General features: G+C 42.9%; 1 protein-coding gene across 1 annotated transcript in view; it reads right to left on the reverse strand.

Moving 5' to 3' along the window:
• Positions 1-18,283, reverse strand: part of ANTXR1 (anthrax toxin receptor 1) — a 169,232-nt gene that overhangs the window by 40,092 nt on the left and 110,857 nt on the right. The window contains exon 13 of the mRNA XM_021707778.1: positions 5,833-5,928. Within this exon, the coding sequence (XP_021563453.1) occupies positions 5,833-5,928 (96 nt within the window). The remainder of the gene's footprint in view (positions 1-5,832; positions 5,929-18,283) is intronic.

An 18,283-nucleotide genomic window follows, 5' to 3' on the forward strand; every position in this document is an offset into this window, starting at 1 on the left:
AGGCTGGTGATGGGCGAACCATGAAGTAGTTGAAATCATGGGAGTTGTGTCATTGCCTGGGGACAGTGTATAGGGAAGAGGATCGAAGACAATACTGGAGAATAAGAGGCAAGCAGAGGATAAAGAGCCCATAGGGAGGCAGGGCAACCTAAACAGAGGTGTAGGAAAAGAGTCAACAGAAGCTGGTGGAGGAAAGAGTTTAAAGGAGGGAGGGGACAACAATGTCTACTGCTGAGAGCGGCAAAGAAGAATAAGCGACAAGCAGAGACCATTGGCTGGGGAATTTAGGCCTGCAAGATAAGGATCAGAGAAATAATGGTAATGAGGTCAGAGTGCAGTGGGTGGAAGAGGGAATGGGAGGAGATATGGACAGTAAATGCTCTGAAAGGAGTCTGTGGGTGAAAGGAAGTGGGAGAGAAGAGAGAAGCTTGAAAGATAAATAAGGTATGAGACATTTTTTGAAGGATGAAGGTGGCTGGTGTGTTTGTAGGCGTGAAAGGAAGGCAGTGGAAAGGAAAAGATGCCACAGGAGGGACAAAATGAAGAACACACATGGAAAGGGAGGGAGAAGGGGTCAGACTTTCTGAGGGGAAGGGATGATGGAGGAGGATATGCATAAGAGGGTGCTGGCGGTGAAAACATTTCTCAAACTTCCAAGTTTAAGCAATCTGACCACCTTGACCTCCCAAAGTTGGGATCACAGGCCTGAGTCACCATAGCTGACATGGAAGTAAAAACATTTCTCACAAGACAGCTTCCATTCGTTCACTGAGATAGAAGGGCTGGTGTTTTATTGAGTGTGATGGGGGCAGAGGTAGGATAAGGATCTCCAGGAGCATGGTAACAGTTTGAGAGGGATTTTTATTCGTGAAGATAAGTTAGAAGTGTGCTAAGCAGTGTAGAAGGCCTCATAAGTTTGCAATGGCCCCAATCAGCATGCTGGGGACATTTTCTTCTGAAGTGATCGTTATCTTGAGAGGGTAAAGGAGAATACATACAACTGGGTCAGACCAGGTTTAGGGATGGGCAGGCCAAGTGGGGTGGGAGACAGGGAATCAAAAATGCTCACAAGAGTGTCAACAAATTAAGAGAGTAGGCAGGCATTTATTCTAACTTCCAGATTTTTCATCTGGAGGAGCCAGTCTCCACTGGTAATCCGAATCTGTCAGAGTCTTGTTACCTGCTGAAATGTACACAAGATATAATGGCCTTTGCCTGTGTACATAAAGCCACCAGCCTAGCTGGGCTGCAGGCTCTCAGCAGAGCCCTGGCTCTGTGCTGGGACAATGGTAGACTCTCAGAGTTGCCTGAATTTTCTAGAACAGTTGACTGCCCTAATATCATTGATTAATTGTTGACCTTTTCCCCCTATATACTCAAGCCATTCATAACATTTACTCTTCCAATACATTTCAATTCTTTTTTGCATGATCCTCTTCTCATTCAGATTTCCTAGTCTTCCTCTTTTTAATGTTCAGTTTAGAAGTTTCAGTAATGAACCAGGTTTATGAGTAAATGGAGTGGACACAAAGGGTTCTGGCAATGCCCCTGTGGAACTGAGGCAGGGCTTTATATTTTTCTGGTAAAATACTGACTCCTTGAATTCCTTTTTGAAAATGCAAATAAGTCTGGAGTGCATGGTCCAATGATTCTCTCCCCTTCAATATGGGTGTTTTGATAACAGTGAATAAATGTAGGACTCTCAGAAGCCATGGGTATACCTAGGGCTGTTGAGGGCCAAGCTGGGGAACAGTAAAGGTTTCCAACAAGGATCAGGTCATTTTCTCTCTCTGTCCAGCAATCATTACTCTGTTTATACTCAGCAGCATAGCTCAGATTATACTCTGTTAAACTGGCAAAACATGAACTCAGGTTCCATTTATCTGGAAATTAAGAGCCCAGATGGGAATGGGGTCCTTTGGGAAAGGCAATGTACAAAGGATAGGCATCGTCCTCACCCTGACCCACAAGGTTTCTTCTTTGGGACAGGACCAACAGGAAGCAGGAGGATGCGAGCAGAAGGAAGGCCTGATGGTGGTGGCCCCTGTACCCAGTCTGCTCATCCTGGTCAGTATGTCTAAAAGTGTTCTTTGTGGTTAGTAACCAGACATCTGATTGCTTGTCCCCCTACCCAGCCTGCAGGGCTTTGTGCCCCCCACCTCCATATCCAGCCACCAAAGGCTACAGTTTGACACAGAAGGGGTGGGAGCCTTGCAGGTTGTTAAATATTTTGAGTATCACTCCTGGACAAAACATTGCAGAAGGAGGAAGACACACAGCAGGGACAAGCCTCATGTACCCCACATTTCGCAGGTGCTTTCTGCTTTCTTGCTTTTCCCCCACCATTGAGATGTGGATTTGGTTATCAGGTCAAGGGGCATTTTTCACCCTTGGGGGAAGGGTAGGCAGAGTGACAGAGAATGTTTGGCCACCAGTGTGTACAGAGACCCTCTGTGAGTCGGAGGACTGTGGTGAGGGGTATTATAACGCGGGGGAGAGAAACTTTCTCACATCCTTTGAATGGAGCTCCCGGGGAGAGGTCCATTTCCCTCCTTTCTGAGTACTCCTATTTAGAAAGCACATGACTATATCTCGACTCCCTCAGAATGCCACTCATCAAGTAAGCAAGTGATCAACAAGTGGTTTTTGGGGGAACAACAAGCCCTGGAGCCCAAGCCAGCTTTGAGAAATAGGAGGAGGGGGCAGTTTTTACAGACATCATAAACAGGAACACTATTCTCCAAGATCATTCCTCATAAAAAAAATCCTTCGAGACTTACAAAGTTAGACTACATTAAGACATTCTGTCAGCCTTCCAAAGTATCAGGGATTTAACCTGAAAAATTCATTGAAAAATATTTTGAATATTGCAAAACAATTTGGCCTTGGGTGAGGCTGCTTCAATAATAAAAGGTTTATTTTGAGAAACATTTCCCACCAATATAAATTGAATGCCATACAGTATCACAATTGATTGATACTACATATATTTAATATATTTTATATATTAATATGCTTTCTAATAATGCACAGCACTACTATTTAATAGGTGCTTTCTTTTGAAAAATTAATATATATATATATTTTTTAGAGACAGAGTCTTACTCTGTCACTCAGGCTAGAGTGCAGTGGCATGATCATAGCTCACTGCAGCTTTAAACTCCTTGCTCAAGGATTCTCCCAAATCAGCCTTTGGGATAGCTAAGATTACAGGCACATGCCACCACATCTGGGTACTTTTTAAATTTTTTTGTAGAGACAGGGTCTGACTGTATTGACCAGGTTGTCTCAAACTCCTGACCTCAAGCAATCCTCCCACCTTGGTCTCCCAAAGCACTGGGGTTACAGGTATGAACCACCATGTTCTGCTGGTGTTAGATGCTTTCTAAGCACTATATGCATAAACTCCTTTAATTTTCACCATCTAACTATAATGCAGGGGCTCTTATTGCCCTTATTATACTAATGAGAAAACTGAGACAGAGAAATGAAGCAATTTGCCCAAGATCTCACAGCTAGAAGTTGGTGGAGCAATGCTTGGCTGTTATATTGTTCCTAGCTGTACTCACCTAGAAGTAAATGTTTGTACTAATCAAAGGGACTAGGTGAACAACACTACAATAGTGTACACTACCTGCTGCCAGCAGCCCTGCCCACCCCTTCTTTAAGAGCCCACTGAAAGGGTTTTTTTGTTTTTCGTTTTTAAATTCTGGACTTGCAAATGTGCTTGGTTTTTGAATCACCATAGAAAGCACTTTGGCTGACTTGTGGGGACTTTTTACCCTCAGAATGAAATGGTTATGCAGCCTTAAGCATTTAAAACAACATTTCACTCTTGGAGCTGCTGTGGTAAGAATCTGTTGAAAATTTCAGTGAAATCATGTCTAGATGGTACTAACTGACCTGACACTTGTGCCTGTTTGGGGTCTGTCTCTACACACACATGTTCTTGTCTGCTCCAAGTCACCCCTTTCCAGAAGTCCCTACTACATGGTCCACATTCTGGCCAAGTTTCTCATCTCATTCATTTGCCACCTCTTTTAAAATGCAAATTATTACAGCTTCTATAGAAATTGATATGGAGATTTCTCAAAGAACTAAAAGTAGACCTACCATTTTATCCAGCAATCCCACTACTTGGTATCTACCCAAAGGTGAAGAGATCTTTAGACAAAGAAGACATCCACACTCGCATGTTTATCCCAGCACAATTCACAATTGTAAAGACATGGAATCAACCTAAATACTCCTCAACTAATCAGTGGATAAAGACAAGTGTGTGTGTGTGTGTGTGTGTGTGTGTGTGTGTATTCTATATAGCATACACACACACACACACACACACACACACACATCTTTATCCACTGATTAGTTGAGGAGTATTTAGTTTGATTCCACGTCTTTAGCCATTAAGAAAGAATGAAATAATGTCTTCTGCAGCAACTTGGATGGAATTGGAGGCTATTATCCTAAGTGAAGTAACACAGCAATAGAAAACCAAATATTGTATGTTCTCATTCAGAAGTGGGGCCTAAACTAGAGGCCTGCAGAGGAATAGTATAGTGGATACTGGAGTCTCAGAAGTGGGAGAGTTGGAGGGGGACAAGAGATGGCACATTGCCTACTGGGTACAATGTATACTAGCGGGTGATGGGGATGCTTAAAGCCCAACTTCTTCACTATTATATAGTTCATCCATGTGACCAAAAACCACTTGTTCCCCTAAAGTTATTGAAAAAAAGTCATTTGAAGCCGTTTTTCTCTCCTTTTCAATTCTAGTGCTCTAGATGTCTGTGGTTTGATTCAGTTCAGTTCTATACACAGATTGAATTCCCTTGCACTGTGGGTTTTTGCTAAGTGCTGGAGTTTCAGAGATAAAATGCAGATGAGCTTCTGTCCTGGAGAACCTCATTGTCCTTGATTCCCTATTGGCTTTTACACAGAGGAACTAAAATATTGGGAATGGAAGAACCATGGCAGTGGAGCAGTGGTCATTTCAAACTCACCAGGGCATCACAGCACATGCTCATTTGGAAGAAGCATGGCACATGCTAGAAATAGATATGTCACTCTCATTTGGATATTACTTCAGGCTCTTTCTAGTCTAAGGGCCAGGGAACAGAAATTGACAACCAGACACATATCATTTGGGATTATCATCAGGATGGATTATTCTAGGCCCTAAGTCATTTGGGGAGACATTGGCTAAAGTTATGTGGTGACTCCAGATGACAGTGATGGGGAGAAGGCAAGTTCTTATTGATCTTGTAACCAAGTGCTTAGACCAGTGCTAAGCATACAGGAGGTGTGTCCTATAACTCTTAGCTTAAATTAATGAATAAAGGCAGGTGCCTCTCTATTGTTGACACTGTCTCAGATGGGTAGACTGGTTTCTAAGACCAAAGCGGCCTTAGAAGAGTATGATTTGGGGCAGTTCATTGTGTGTGTGTGTGTGTGTGTGTGTGTGTGTGTGTGTGTATGTATGTGCACACGTGTGCACGCACCATACGAACACAAGCATATACATTCATTACAAAGCAAACACTCATCATTTGTTGCATCCTATGAATCTTTCCTAAGAACCAGAACTAGAGTGGCCACCCCAGTTACCCTTCCCAAAGGCTGTGTTCATTGGCAATTTCACATCATAACTCATATTGACTGCTAATGGCTCATGGTTCTACTGATCAGTGTTAGTTTATGTCACTTTTGTATAAAAAGTGCAAGATTTGCCTCCCTTCTTTACAGTCTTTTGTCCCTCTCTCCCCACTCATGGTCTGTGAACTTTATGTGACCCTTTGCCTTACATGGCCTGAGGTCTAGGGCACTTACCACGGTGCAGCAGAGAGGCCAGAACCACCAGAGGAGAGCCAGGGCCAAGAGCAGGAACAGGATCAGCAGGGCGATTGCCAGGATGGAGCCATCAGACTGCAGGGCCAAGAGAGAGGTGGTCAGTGGCAGGGCAGGACCACGTGTGGTCTTCCCTCCCTGAATTCCCATCACCAATATGCAGATTTAAGACCCAAAAAAGAGCACAGTTTGCCAAGCAAATGGTTGAAGCTCTGCCCATCATTCTGAAGCTCATGGCTCTGTAACATACTCTTTTTAGCCAAGTTTCAAGAGAAATGGATTTGCCATTTCAGGGAGGCCCTGCTCTTCTCTTTGAGGAACATTCTGGAGGTCCAGCCCTATAAGAGACAGAGCAGGCATTGAGATGGCCTCTCAATGCCCATCTGTCCCTGGAACATCATCCCCTGTCCGGTGTCAGCCTCCTCTTCACTGGGTACGATGTTCCGGCCTCCCCCTGTGCTGACACAGGACATTGTACTCAGGATTCTGCCTGCTCCCCCAAACAATTTCGATAGGTGCTTGTAACCAATTTGCGAGGTTGTGAATGGAAAGTCTAGGGTCTGCTGATGGAATGCCATGTAAGGCTGATGAATTCCAGGAGATGTTGTGTGTGGGGAGCGGAGAGCAACTGTTGCTAAACCTGGGAGGTGAGGGGTATGGGGGTTGAGTCAGCGCTACAGTCAGATCAAGTGGCTATGCAGGCACGAGGGAGGGAGGAAGGTCCCAAGATGAATTTTACCCACTTCAAAACGTGCCTAGGCCAGTCCCGAAAAAAGACATGGTTGCTGTGGCCTGAGACGGTTGTTAACTTTTAGCAAACGGAGGCCCTACTCAGTAGCAGCATTCTGAGATTGCTGGTTCAAGGAAGCCACTTGAGAACATGAATCTAAGTCCCCTCCACCCTTCCTCCCTGCCAGCTGAGAGATTGCAAATTGAGACAACTTTCTGGGGCATAGGAGGTTAGGGGGAAAATTGTCACAGGCACAGGTATGAATCAAAAGCCTCCTTCTGAGTAAAACTGGCAATTTCACTTTTAGTCCAAGAAAATTACCAGCGGTGTTTGTATAGGTCATAATGATAATAAAAAAGAGAACAATATAAATGTTTAACAATTAGGGAAGGTCGAATAACGCATTATAGAATTATCATGCAATCAACTTTTATCCTTATGCTGATGCAGTGAGATAGGTGAGATTTATGATCTCCATTTTACAGATGTGAAACGAAGAGACAGAGAAAGCAAGAGAGTTGTCCTTGACTAACAAAAAGTTTGAAAAGCACATGTGATTTCGGTTACACCGTGCGCATTGCTCTCTGCTGTCGCCCAAGTATAAATGTTGTCACCCAGAGCGTCTTCATCCTCTTCACCATCGGCCAGGCCCTGCGCTCTCTCCTAACCCCTGTCCTGGCGCTGCTCAGCCCTGCACCTGCACTTGTGAGGCTGCAGATCCCTCGGGGTCAGTTTGGCATTCCCAAGCCTTGGTTTGGTGGAGGCCGGCGGTGCTCAGTTCCCTGGCTTTTTGGTCAGAGACATTCCATGGAGTTCCAGGGAGTAAGAGTTGCCTTTAAACGGCTTCCAGTAGTCCCTGCTGAGCACCAGAGTGGGAGTGAGTCATGTCCCAGCTCTGCCATTAACCTGCTGCGTTATCCCGGACAGGCCGCTCAACCTCCCTCCTCTGCAATGGGGTGGGAGGGTGGGGCGGAGACTACATTAACTCACATTATACACAGTTTCCCCTCTCCCTGGTTTTAATTTCTCATTTGAGGTAGATGAATTGAAGCAGAAGGGCTGATAAACTGTGGGAAATTTTTCTTTTCTTTTTTTTTTTTTTACTTCCTTATGGAAGTAGGTTTCCCATGAAACAGTGAGGGTAAAGAACCCAGCGAGAAGGGGAAAGACAAGGCTTCTGCACTGGGAGATTTCCTCGCTCTGGATAAAGAGATGGCTGGTTTTTCTTCAGACAAGCTTGGTCTGCCCCTAATGAGGCACAATTCCCTCTGACTGTCATGGAGGAGGACAGTCATGAGGTTCAGAAAGGAGAAAGGTGCATGGAAGAAGGAAGTGGGGTGGAAACACACACAGGGGCAGAATCTCTTAGAGGAACTTTCTCCTGCTCTGGAGATGACCCTGGGATAAAGTTCCCAAATGCAATGTCTGGTTTTTGAGATCTTCCAGAAACTATTAGATGCTCATGTCAAAAGAAAAAAGGGCGTAACGGTTTGATAAGCTTAAACCTGAAGATAATACAAACATGCAACCTCAGACATTCGTTCATTTATTCATTCAGCAAATGTTTATTGGGGATCTATTCCTGTCTCCATTGAGCAGGCTCTGGGAGATAAAGGGTTGACGAGACACAACCAAGATGCTTATGGTCTGCTGGCTGGCAGGTAGGGGGCTATGTACAAACAACCACACCCAGCGGTCTGTGTGTTATTAAACAGCTATAAAGTCTGTGCCTTTTATGTGCCAGGCAGTGAACAAAACAGCCAGACTCTATCTTTATTTATTTATTTATAAAATAGAGACAAGGTCTTGCTATGTTGCTCAAGCTAGTCTCGAACTCCTGGGCTCAAGCAATCCTCCTGCCTTGGCCTACCACAGTGTTGGCATTACAGACATGAGCCACTTTGCCTGGTCCCAGTCTCTATTGTTAAAGAGCTTTACATTCTGGTGGAACAATAATAATGGCAATGATGACAGCTGTTAGTACAGCTAACATCCATTGAGTACTTACTACGGGACTGTTCTTCTTTCTATGTACTAACATGCTTTCCATATGCTAACTTATTTATTTCTCACTAGCAACCTCATGAATTCAATAATACAATTTTCCCATCTCACAGATAAAAATACTGAGGCAAGAAGGAGGTGGAGAAACTTGCCGAAGGCCACATGGAGAAGCCAGAATTTAAGGCACGGGCAGTTTGGTTTCACAGTTCACAGGTTTAACCAGAAGGCTATTGTTCTTAGCAGGTAGCTAAGTCCCTGTGATGAAAAAAAGGGGTTGGGGAGCAAGGAGAGGCTGGCATTCTTGCACAAAAAAGCAAGCACAAAACCCAGTAGGTCATTAAAGTATGGGTTGGGGAGGGGCAGCGAAAGTCTACATGGTGGAGGCACAGGGCGAGTGGGGGTAGAAAGGAGGTGGGTCCCCACTGTGAGAGGCCACGCAAGCCACGCTGAAGAATGTGGCTTCTACCCTGAGCCAAGGGGAACCCTTGGCACCTGTAACCCAAGAACACTGGGGCACTGTGATCAGATTTGTTTCCTGGGAAGCAAACGTTGTTGACACTATAGAGCATGGACCTGAAGAGGGAAGGATTAGGGGTCGACGGCCCAGGTGGAGGGTGTGCAATTCTGCTCAGTTTTCCTAGGCAGTGACAATTTACTGGGTCACTCTGGAAACATTTGCATTTTCATGACTGTGTTCAGTACTAATGTATCCAATAACAGCTAACCATTACGGTGTGCTTTCTGAATTTCCAGCACTGTGCTCAGTGCAATCTGTGCATCCTCTCATTTAACTTAATGAGTCTAGTTAGACAGCCTTTTGCAGGTAACGAAGATGGAGACTTAGTGAATATATGTAACTTATCCAAGACCTTCCACATACCAGTCAAGGACATATTTACTTTTATATGCCACGATGTTCATGTTGCAAAAATGAGATTTGTATCCACATGGTCAAATTTTAGAACCTTGATCCCCCACCCCCAACCCACCCCACACTTAACCATTACACTATAGTGTCCGATTTATAAAAATTTAGTTAGGAAATATCTGTACTTAAGAGACTAAACTTGAAGTGACTGCATCAGAGACTGAGACTGTGTTGGTAACTGCTGCATCCACTCTGGCAGAAGCAGTTCACGCACACAGCCCAGCAGATCAGCGCATAGCACGGGTGGCAGTGTACTTCCGAGTGAAATCGGAAAGGGATAAGGACCACAGCAGAGTCTGCCTTTCCCTTAGATTCTTGGCTTGGGGTTTTAATCAATAACCTTGTGAAGAGGCATTGACAACCAATGTAAGGAAGGCTCTACTCTACCTGTTGAACGTATGTCAATATTAGTATAGAAATATGCACACATCCATCCTGTCTAGTAAATGGTATTTGCTTCATTCACAAAGTTAGTTCAATTATTCTAGACCAGTCTTTTTGTCTCAAGATGAAGACACCCCTTCCCTCCCCCATTTGGATGCTAAGGAGCAGGCATTGTCAGGGGCCAGGGGGCACATGAAATGTTCTAGCACCCACATGGCATGGCCTGACACCCACAGAGTCTGGCTCTGCTCTGCACTGTTTTTCTGCTCTGGGCAGTCTGCCTTGGCCTCTGGGGCTCTGGCCTCTGACCTGCCCTCCTGTGTCGTTGGCTCACTGTTTGTTAGCACACCCTACCCTGAGAGCTCCTTCCTGGATTGGAAGTCATGAGTTGATCATGGTGGGTCATGGGCTGACTGCTGCTCACAGACTGACTCAGGACCTGTGTGTGGGCTTGACCTCTACTCTCCCCTTTCACCAGAGCAAAGGTGGCCAGGACAGAAGAGACTCTAGGTCCACACAGACATCACCCCGAACCTGAGTGGGACCATCTGGGCCAGGAGTCCTCCTTACGGAATTGTGCCTGCTCAGGCCCCATCTCAGATGAGTGTCAGCAAGAGACAATTTGGCTTCCAAGGACTGGGAATCCTTGACTCACAAGCTCAGATCCACACTCTAGGCTCGGTCTAAGAGTTCTCTTTGGGCCAGGAGCTGGAATGGAGACCTGTGTGGACCTGATTTTATGACACAAAATGAAAGCAGAAGTTGACCTGCCCAGCAAATTCTGTGTCTGACACCTGCCCTTGCTGGGCAGCCCCTGCATGCAATTCACCACAAACCTTCCAAAATATTTCAGAAGGAGGAAAAAAGGCAGTAAACAGCCAGAGATTGAGTCTTGCCACTGTTATATTCGTAACAGCCTAAATATCAACACAAGTTAAGTTCTCATTTTATTTAGAAATGGAAATTAAGTTTAAAAAATCAACAAATCCCTTTAATTTTAACATTTTTGACAGCAGGTTGTGGGGGGAGCTCTGGGGAGAGCTGGAAGGAAGCTTATAGGAAGCAAGCAACCTATGGGGTACATCTAGTTGGCGGATGCTCCATTTTCTTCAGAGAATAGCTTTAAGCCTTTTCAAACACTTCCACAGAGGCCTGATATTAAGCTTGCAGATAGGTAATATTAAATATGAAAGAGGGACAAGTTCAGCCTTGCTCCCTCCTCCAGACGTTCCTTATTAGGGATGACATTTCTTGGAGACTACCTGGCTTGAATGGCCAGATCCTCACATCATGGCTTTCTTTAATTCCTTCTGTTCCCAACTCAAAAAATGAGGGCATCTCTTAAGACAAGTATGGGTTATTCTCGGAGGTACAGATTTGGAAACTTGAAATGAAAGCATCTCTCACTTGGTAGGTGGAATGTAGGTAATTTTGGATTTTTAATCCATAGCATGAGCAAGTCTGATGAATCTAGTCAGGGCTTGTTTGCAATATAATAGGAGAGAATCAGGACGATATAGCATCAAACATTGCCACTCCTTTCTGTTCTGTTTTGTTTTGTGGGTTGCCACAGTAAAAAGAGGAGGATAAATTGGAGAGGAATTAGTGGGAGATTGTGGAAGTTCAATGTAAGGAACCTTTGTGAAATTCTCCATCTCAAAGTTGGCTTGCACTAGGATTCTGCCTAGTGCCCATGGTATGGAGTTACTATGTAGCCAGCCAATCAAGAGGCCTGCAGTTGGACCTGCAAAACTGTTTGATCAAGGAGGGAATGTTTCCTTCCATGTTAGGCACTCAGTGTGTAACTCCAGGTTAAACTCTTCCCCTATATTCATTAGTAATAAGGAAAGAGTCAACTGAGCATGTCTGGATTCATTCTTCCTTCTTTGGGAGGATGCTGTCCATAGGGAGCCCGTGTTTTCTGTTATCCATGCAAGTAGGTTTTGTGGGGCCAAACACAAATTTGGAGAGCATTTTTAAGAAAGATAACAAAAATACAAATGCAAAATTATAAGGGACCCTCATAGGGCTTTAGAAGGGCCTAGAAGGAACTCATTCAAGTAAGGGTCCTACTGTGTAAGCTAATCAGCTCCTGCTAACTCTGCCCCTGGCTGTATATCTTCCCTGGAAAGGCCTCACGTCTGTGGCCAGGCTGGTAAATCTATCTAATTCTGGCCTTCGATTTCCAGCCCATTTGCTGCCACACTCAGCCAAAGTCTCTAACTCACAGTAATAAAGGTAGTACTAAAGCTTTTGTATATCTTTTTTTTTTTGCCTCATTTCTCTTTTTATTCACAATCAAGGCAGGAAAGAGGCATGCATTATTGCCTCTGCTACAGTGACCCCTTATTCCTCTTATTTTAACTAACCCTAGGATGGGTCCTGGTAATTGAAACAATTGAATTTCGACAACAACCGAATACTCAATTTATTAACAAAGAGGTCCTCAGAGTCCTCATTGGTAGCTGGTGAATTTGCTGTAGTTCTACAGTCTATGTGTTGTGCAGATTCTGAGCATAAACAATGAATTATCAAAATCACTGAGGATACTTGGATGTATTCCCATGGCTAGACTATCTCGTAAACACTTAACATAAAAGAATGAATTAGGAAGGCTTATTCTGCCACATTGAAGAGATATTAGCCAATCTCTGCCAAAAATATGACAGGAAAATAGCTGAGAATCCATTAGAGCTTCTTGAAAGCTGGCAGGGCTGTTTCTTTGGATTCTCCCCTCCGCAGGGCACCTGGGGACATGGCTGATGACACAAGGCTTCCTAGTGACCTGCTCTCCTCCTGTCCTCCCTCCACACTCTTCTCTGCCTTTCTCTGGCATCCAGCGTGGGTGTCTTTGAAGCAATGTTGGATAGCCTTCAAGGGAGAGAGACCCTTTAGCAGGAGCAGCTCTGGTCTATCGACCTTGTGACTTCATAGCAATCTGCTTATTCTAAATCCCAGAGTCAATCCTGGTGAGAGGGAAATGGGCAGAGATCAAGGGACTATGAACATATTGGCTTCATCCTGAAAGCAGAGTGGGAGGACATCAGCTGCTGTCAGAGGGAGGCTGGAGCTGACAGAGGGAGGCTGTATTGCTCGCACACCTGCTGCTGCCCTTCCGCTGAGGGCCACTATCCTCTCTGAGCACGAGGGAGGCGCTGCTACTTTGGAGGTGTCACATTCCAGTGCTCTGAAGTGGAATTTAGAACTATCCAGAGCAGCTGATCTTGGCTCTGTTTCCTGCTTAGACAAAACTGGCAGAGCATGGGCAAGTTTTATTTTGAAAGATGAAATTTAAGTCATTTTACTATTGCTGAGTTGTGGATGGGCAAGTTTAGAGACTAGAATTCTCTCCTAGGGCTTACATATTCTGACTGTTATTTCGGGTAGGCACCCTAGCGGTTCTCTAACTCTAACCCTAACACTCCATCCTGCATTTCATTGAAATTCTATTCCCCTGGCATCTGTAATGGTGCTCTCCCCATTCCTCTCCTATCTCTGTTCCTTTACAGCTTCCTCATGGGCTTCTCCTTATAGGCAACCCCTAAATGTTGCATGCCCCCAGAAAGCCATCCTTCCCCTTCTTAAACAATTGTGGTGAAATAGATGCTATTTTAAGCATTTTTAAATTCAGTGGCATTAAGTATATTTACAACATTGTGAAAACTGGGATCTGTTTTTGTCCATTGTTGGTTTTCTTTCTAACACTTTCCATGGGCTGTTGTTTCTCCTTCCTTGGTTTAAACTCTCATCTAGACTTTGATAACTAAAATCTATATCTCTAGCCTGGCTCTCTCTCCATGCTTTAGGATCATATTCAGGACCATTCAACTGTCCTTAGGTTCTCCTGATACTCCAAACTCAGCTATTAAAAATGAGTTCATTGTCTTTCCCCTCAAAGCTACTTGATCTCCTCCTCTCATTTAATGGTACTGTTTATCAGCCTAAGTTGGAAACCCAGAAGTCAATCTTAGTTTTCTTTCTTCCCTTTTTTCCTTCTCCAATATCATACCTTCCATTGGTATATCCTGATCCTCTGACCTAAATGCTTCTCAAATTTGCCTGTCTATTCTATCTCTGATACCATTGAGCAGTTTAGGATCTCATTATTTCTTTCCTGAACAGTTGCAATGATCTCTTTACTAGTTTCTCCACCACCAGGATTGCTACCTGAAGTTCCATTCTTGACAATTGGAGTCATTTATCTAAAAATGATATTCTGATAGTTTTGCTTCTCACACTTTTTAATAGCTCTTTGGGGAATGAACTGTCTGGACAATGAGGAGTTATTAAAAAGAGTTCTTAACATTCGAGAATTTGGTGAAAGTGAAACACCCTTTCCTCATAAAAGTACACATTCACATTTACATATGATTACAATTTGAAGGGATTCATCAAGACCTACAATCCATATATGGATCTTCAGGTACAAGGTTTTGGGTCCTATTCTGGACAAGGCCTCTCTTATTTCTCCAACCTCTTCTCTCACCACTTCCCTCCTTACACTTTGTGCTTAGACAAATTGCATATATCGCCCTGTATTCACCTTGCCCTTCTTTCATGTTCTTCTTCTTTTTCCTGAGACACCCTGTCTAACTTTCATTGCTTGGTTAAATGTTTGTCATCTTTCAAACTCAAGCTTAGATAGCATCTGATTCATTTGTACCTAACATCTTCATTGAACACTTACTGTGGGACAAGGCACTCTTTGAGTACTGGCATAAAAGACAGACATGAAGGCTGGGCATGGTGGCTCACACCTGTAATCCCAGCACTTTGGAAGGAGGAAGTGAAAGGACTGCCTGAGCCCAGAAATTTAAGAACAGCCTGGACAACTTGACGTGACCTCATCTCTATGACAAATCAAAAAAGTAGCCAAGTGTGGTGTCGCCACTTGGAAGGCTGAGGCAGAAGGATTGTCTGAGTATAGTAGGTCAACACTGCGGTGGCTGTGAGAGTGTGACTGCACTCCAGCCTGGGTGACAGATTGAGACTTTGACTCAAAAAAAAAAATTGTCATACTTTTTACAATCAAACCTTGTGGTTGAGTGGGAAACAGACCAATAAATATCACCACCGAGTTCCGAGTGTGTGCTCCTATTTTATTCAAATCATAGCTTTACCTTAGCATCCACTATATTTTATAAAAATTATAACATGATGTTCTTGTCTCTCCCAAGGAACTATACGCTCTTAGTGGACATAGATCTGCTTTATTCATCTTGTACCTTCAGACACAGCACAGTGTTTCAAACATAGAATGACTTACTAACTAATTATTCAACCATTTATTAGATTGAGGGAAATAAAAAATTATGGAAAGAAAAGAAAGTGCTGAATGAATCCAGTATTTACTTTTTATCATGCCTTCTACAGCTAGTGATAATAGCACTGGAACCTCTCCCCCTCCATGGCCCTGTCTCTGTTAACAGCTGCATCAACCTCACTGCAAAGAGCCTGGGCTCTGGAATCAGGAAAAGATGATCCAAATCCTAATATTTCCACTTACTAATATGTGGGCATTGGGTGTCACCCAATCTCTCTTAACCTTCCTTTCCTTTACATATGCAACATTGAGATAATTTCTACTCCCCAGGATTGATTCTGTGATTACATGAGATAAGGTATGCAGAGATCCTGGCACATGGCCAGCCAAGTTCCTGGTGATGTTACCAGGTTTGACCTAGGTCAATGAATTTGATTCCTGTGAACACCTTGTATTACCTGTGAGTGCAGCTATGGTGTTAGTGTGTGGTCCTGGGTTACATATTTGAGAAACCAAGTCCCCAAGATTGCCATCCTGATGTCAAGGAAAGAGAAACTCAAGTGGATTTTCCAATTGTAAATGTAACAACCCTCATTAAAGTTGATTAAACATTAATGAGGGTAACATAATGAAACATTATGATTCATTCTTGCTATCTGAGAGGTAATCTGGGATAGAAATGGCAATAAAATTGATAGACATTGAAGATATTAGATTTCTTAGCCCAAGAAGTGGGGCAGTATAGAAAAAATATTAGGTGAGAATTACCCAAGCTTTTGTGGAACTGTTTCTAAAAAACCTGACTGTAAAGCAATGAGGTTGTTCATGGAGTGAACATAACTCCCACATCCAGATGAATAGAATTTCCTCTGAACTAAAGGCTCTAGAGGTTGGAGACTCATTTCAATGATATAGCCATTGCTTAAAGCAATTCTGAAACACCTCCCTTGGGACTGTTTCTAAAGCCAATTTAGAAAAAAAGAAAATATTATAAACTTCTCGTCATGCTTTATCACCAAGGAGCTTCCCATCTTGATGGCCCACCATTCACCAGAACTGGTTCCCACAACTTTGGAGGATTTTGAAATAAAAGGATGACGGTGTTTCCATATTCCCCTACTGAGGTTGTTCAAATACTGTGCCTTCAAAGTTATGGCAATTCCAAAGCAGGAGTACAGAAAATAGTTGGAATAGTAATAGCATTGGAGAAAACATATGACTTTCTCCATATAACTTTCCAAGGTAAATACTTTGAAGGAGAGAAATCAGTTGGGAATGTAAATCCTACTTAGCTATAAATCTTATTGCTTTATGCCTTACATGAATAATAACAGAAAGTCTTAGATAAGCCATTATTAGTATGAAATTAAGGGGAAGATTGATGCCAAACTCCTACAGATCCAAGCTTTGAGGTCCTTGTCATGGAAGGACACTCTTGTACTCTTGTCACCCTGATTCAGTAATGACATTTTATGTTACTTATGATAGTGAGGGCAATAAGTATATATTGGATTCATTCAGCACTTTCTTTTTTTCCATAAAGTGCATAGAACTTGTTAATCAAAACCAGTTTTCAGAGAATAATGCAGACAAGATGTAGCTTGTTAGTACTCAGCATGCTTTAGTTCTTGGACTTGAGGTGTTGAAATTGGATTGCAGAGAAGGTACTTGGTAATGCTCAAATATTATGACACTAGAAGAGAAACACGGGTTTCTCATTTTCATTTTTTTGTTCCATTGAATACAGTAATTTGTCTACCTTTAATGTGACTATTTATTTAATGCATATGCTCAATTGGTTTTGTTGATCATCTTTTATATGTTAGTCAACATCATTGTTAGCTATTACTGGTAAGTAAACATCACCTACTATATACTGTGGGCTATTGCTTTAGATTATGAACTTGGAAAAGTGAATTTGGGTGGTGCCTCATAAAGACAGATTCTTGTCAAAGGTGATCACGATCAATTCCTTAAAGCAATGTCATTAAACTGCATAATAGAGCTTAAGGAAATCAAGAAATCGTTTTCTATTGGGTTTCTAACATATGCTCAGTAGTAGGAGGCACAGAAAAATAGACAAATTCAGCTTCCTATCCTGACACAGGTTGCCAGAGTCCAGTTAGGAAGGCAGGGTCAATTCTCATTGGTTGCTTAGAGAGCAGGACAGGTTATATGCAGTTAAACTCCAAAAGATACAGCTTGAACTCAGAGCAGAGGGAGTTTAAGAGGCTTGCTGAGGCCAACAGGCATCTTGGGGCAGGCCCAGATAGTACTTGGCAGGCCTTGCGGACACAGTGAAATTGGGTAGGTGGAAAGAAGAGAGGGCATTCCAGAAGGAAAATGAAATATGATCAAAGGCCCAGAAATAGAAATGAACATAATTTTATTTAGAGTGAGGAAGTATGAAATACAGAACAGTCATCAAACATTTTTATCTATTTGGTATCAGCGCATTCTCAAATTTTAAGGCCAGTAAGTAGGAGTCCATCCGGACTACCAGGTTAAACTTGATCATAAACCACATTTTGTAGATATATATTTATTTTGGCCAAGTTTACACTTTTATGTACAATCTCAAGAAGGCTGAGTTTTATAGATACATTTTCTAGGTCCATGAGTTTGGGCAATGCAGGTAAAATAAAATTGCCTTAGCAGTACCTTTCACACTTCTTTAGCCTGCAAATTAAGCAGTTTTCCTGATGCTGGGTTGTGTGGAAAAGAAACTCAGGAATATTTTAGTTGTCACTTATTCAAGAGTTTTTCAAATTTCTTTAAAAACATGACACAAAACATTAAGCCCACTGCTTTGGGCACTGACTAAACTAACATCTGTTCTAGCAACCACAGTAACAGCAAAGGAATGCTAGTTATGCATTACTTGTGGCACTGACTCTTCTTTTGGGGAGAAATAAATTAAATTGCTGACTTTTGAATTTCCTTGGTGCCCTAATGACTAGGTGAGAAGGTGGCTGCTCTGCAAAAGGAAAGGGTATTTCCATACCCTTGTGGGACTCTGTCATTTTGTAGGGAGGAGAGGGAGGAGTTTGACTGCTTTTTGGGAGCATAAACATTATAAATCTCATCAATCTCAAATACTATCCTGATTAGAAAATACATATAA

Source organism: Carlito syrichta, unplaced genomic scaffold (genome assembly GCF_000164805.1).
Source record: "Carlito syrichta isolate Samal-C Ts95f unplaced genomic scaffold, Tarsius_syrichta-2.0.1 Scaffold124511, whole genome shotgun sequence".
NCBI lineage: Eukaryota > Metazoa > Chordata > Mammalia > Primates > Tarsiidae > Carlito > Carlito syrichta.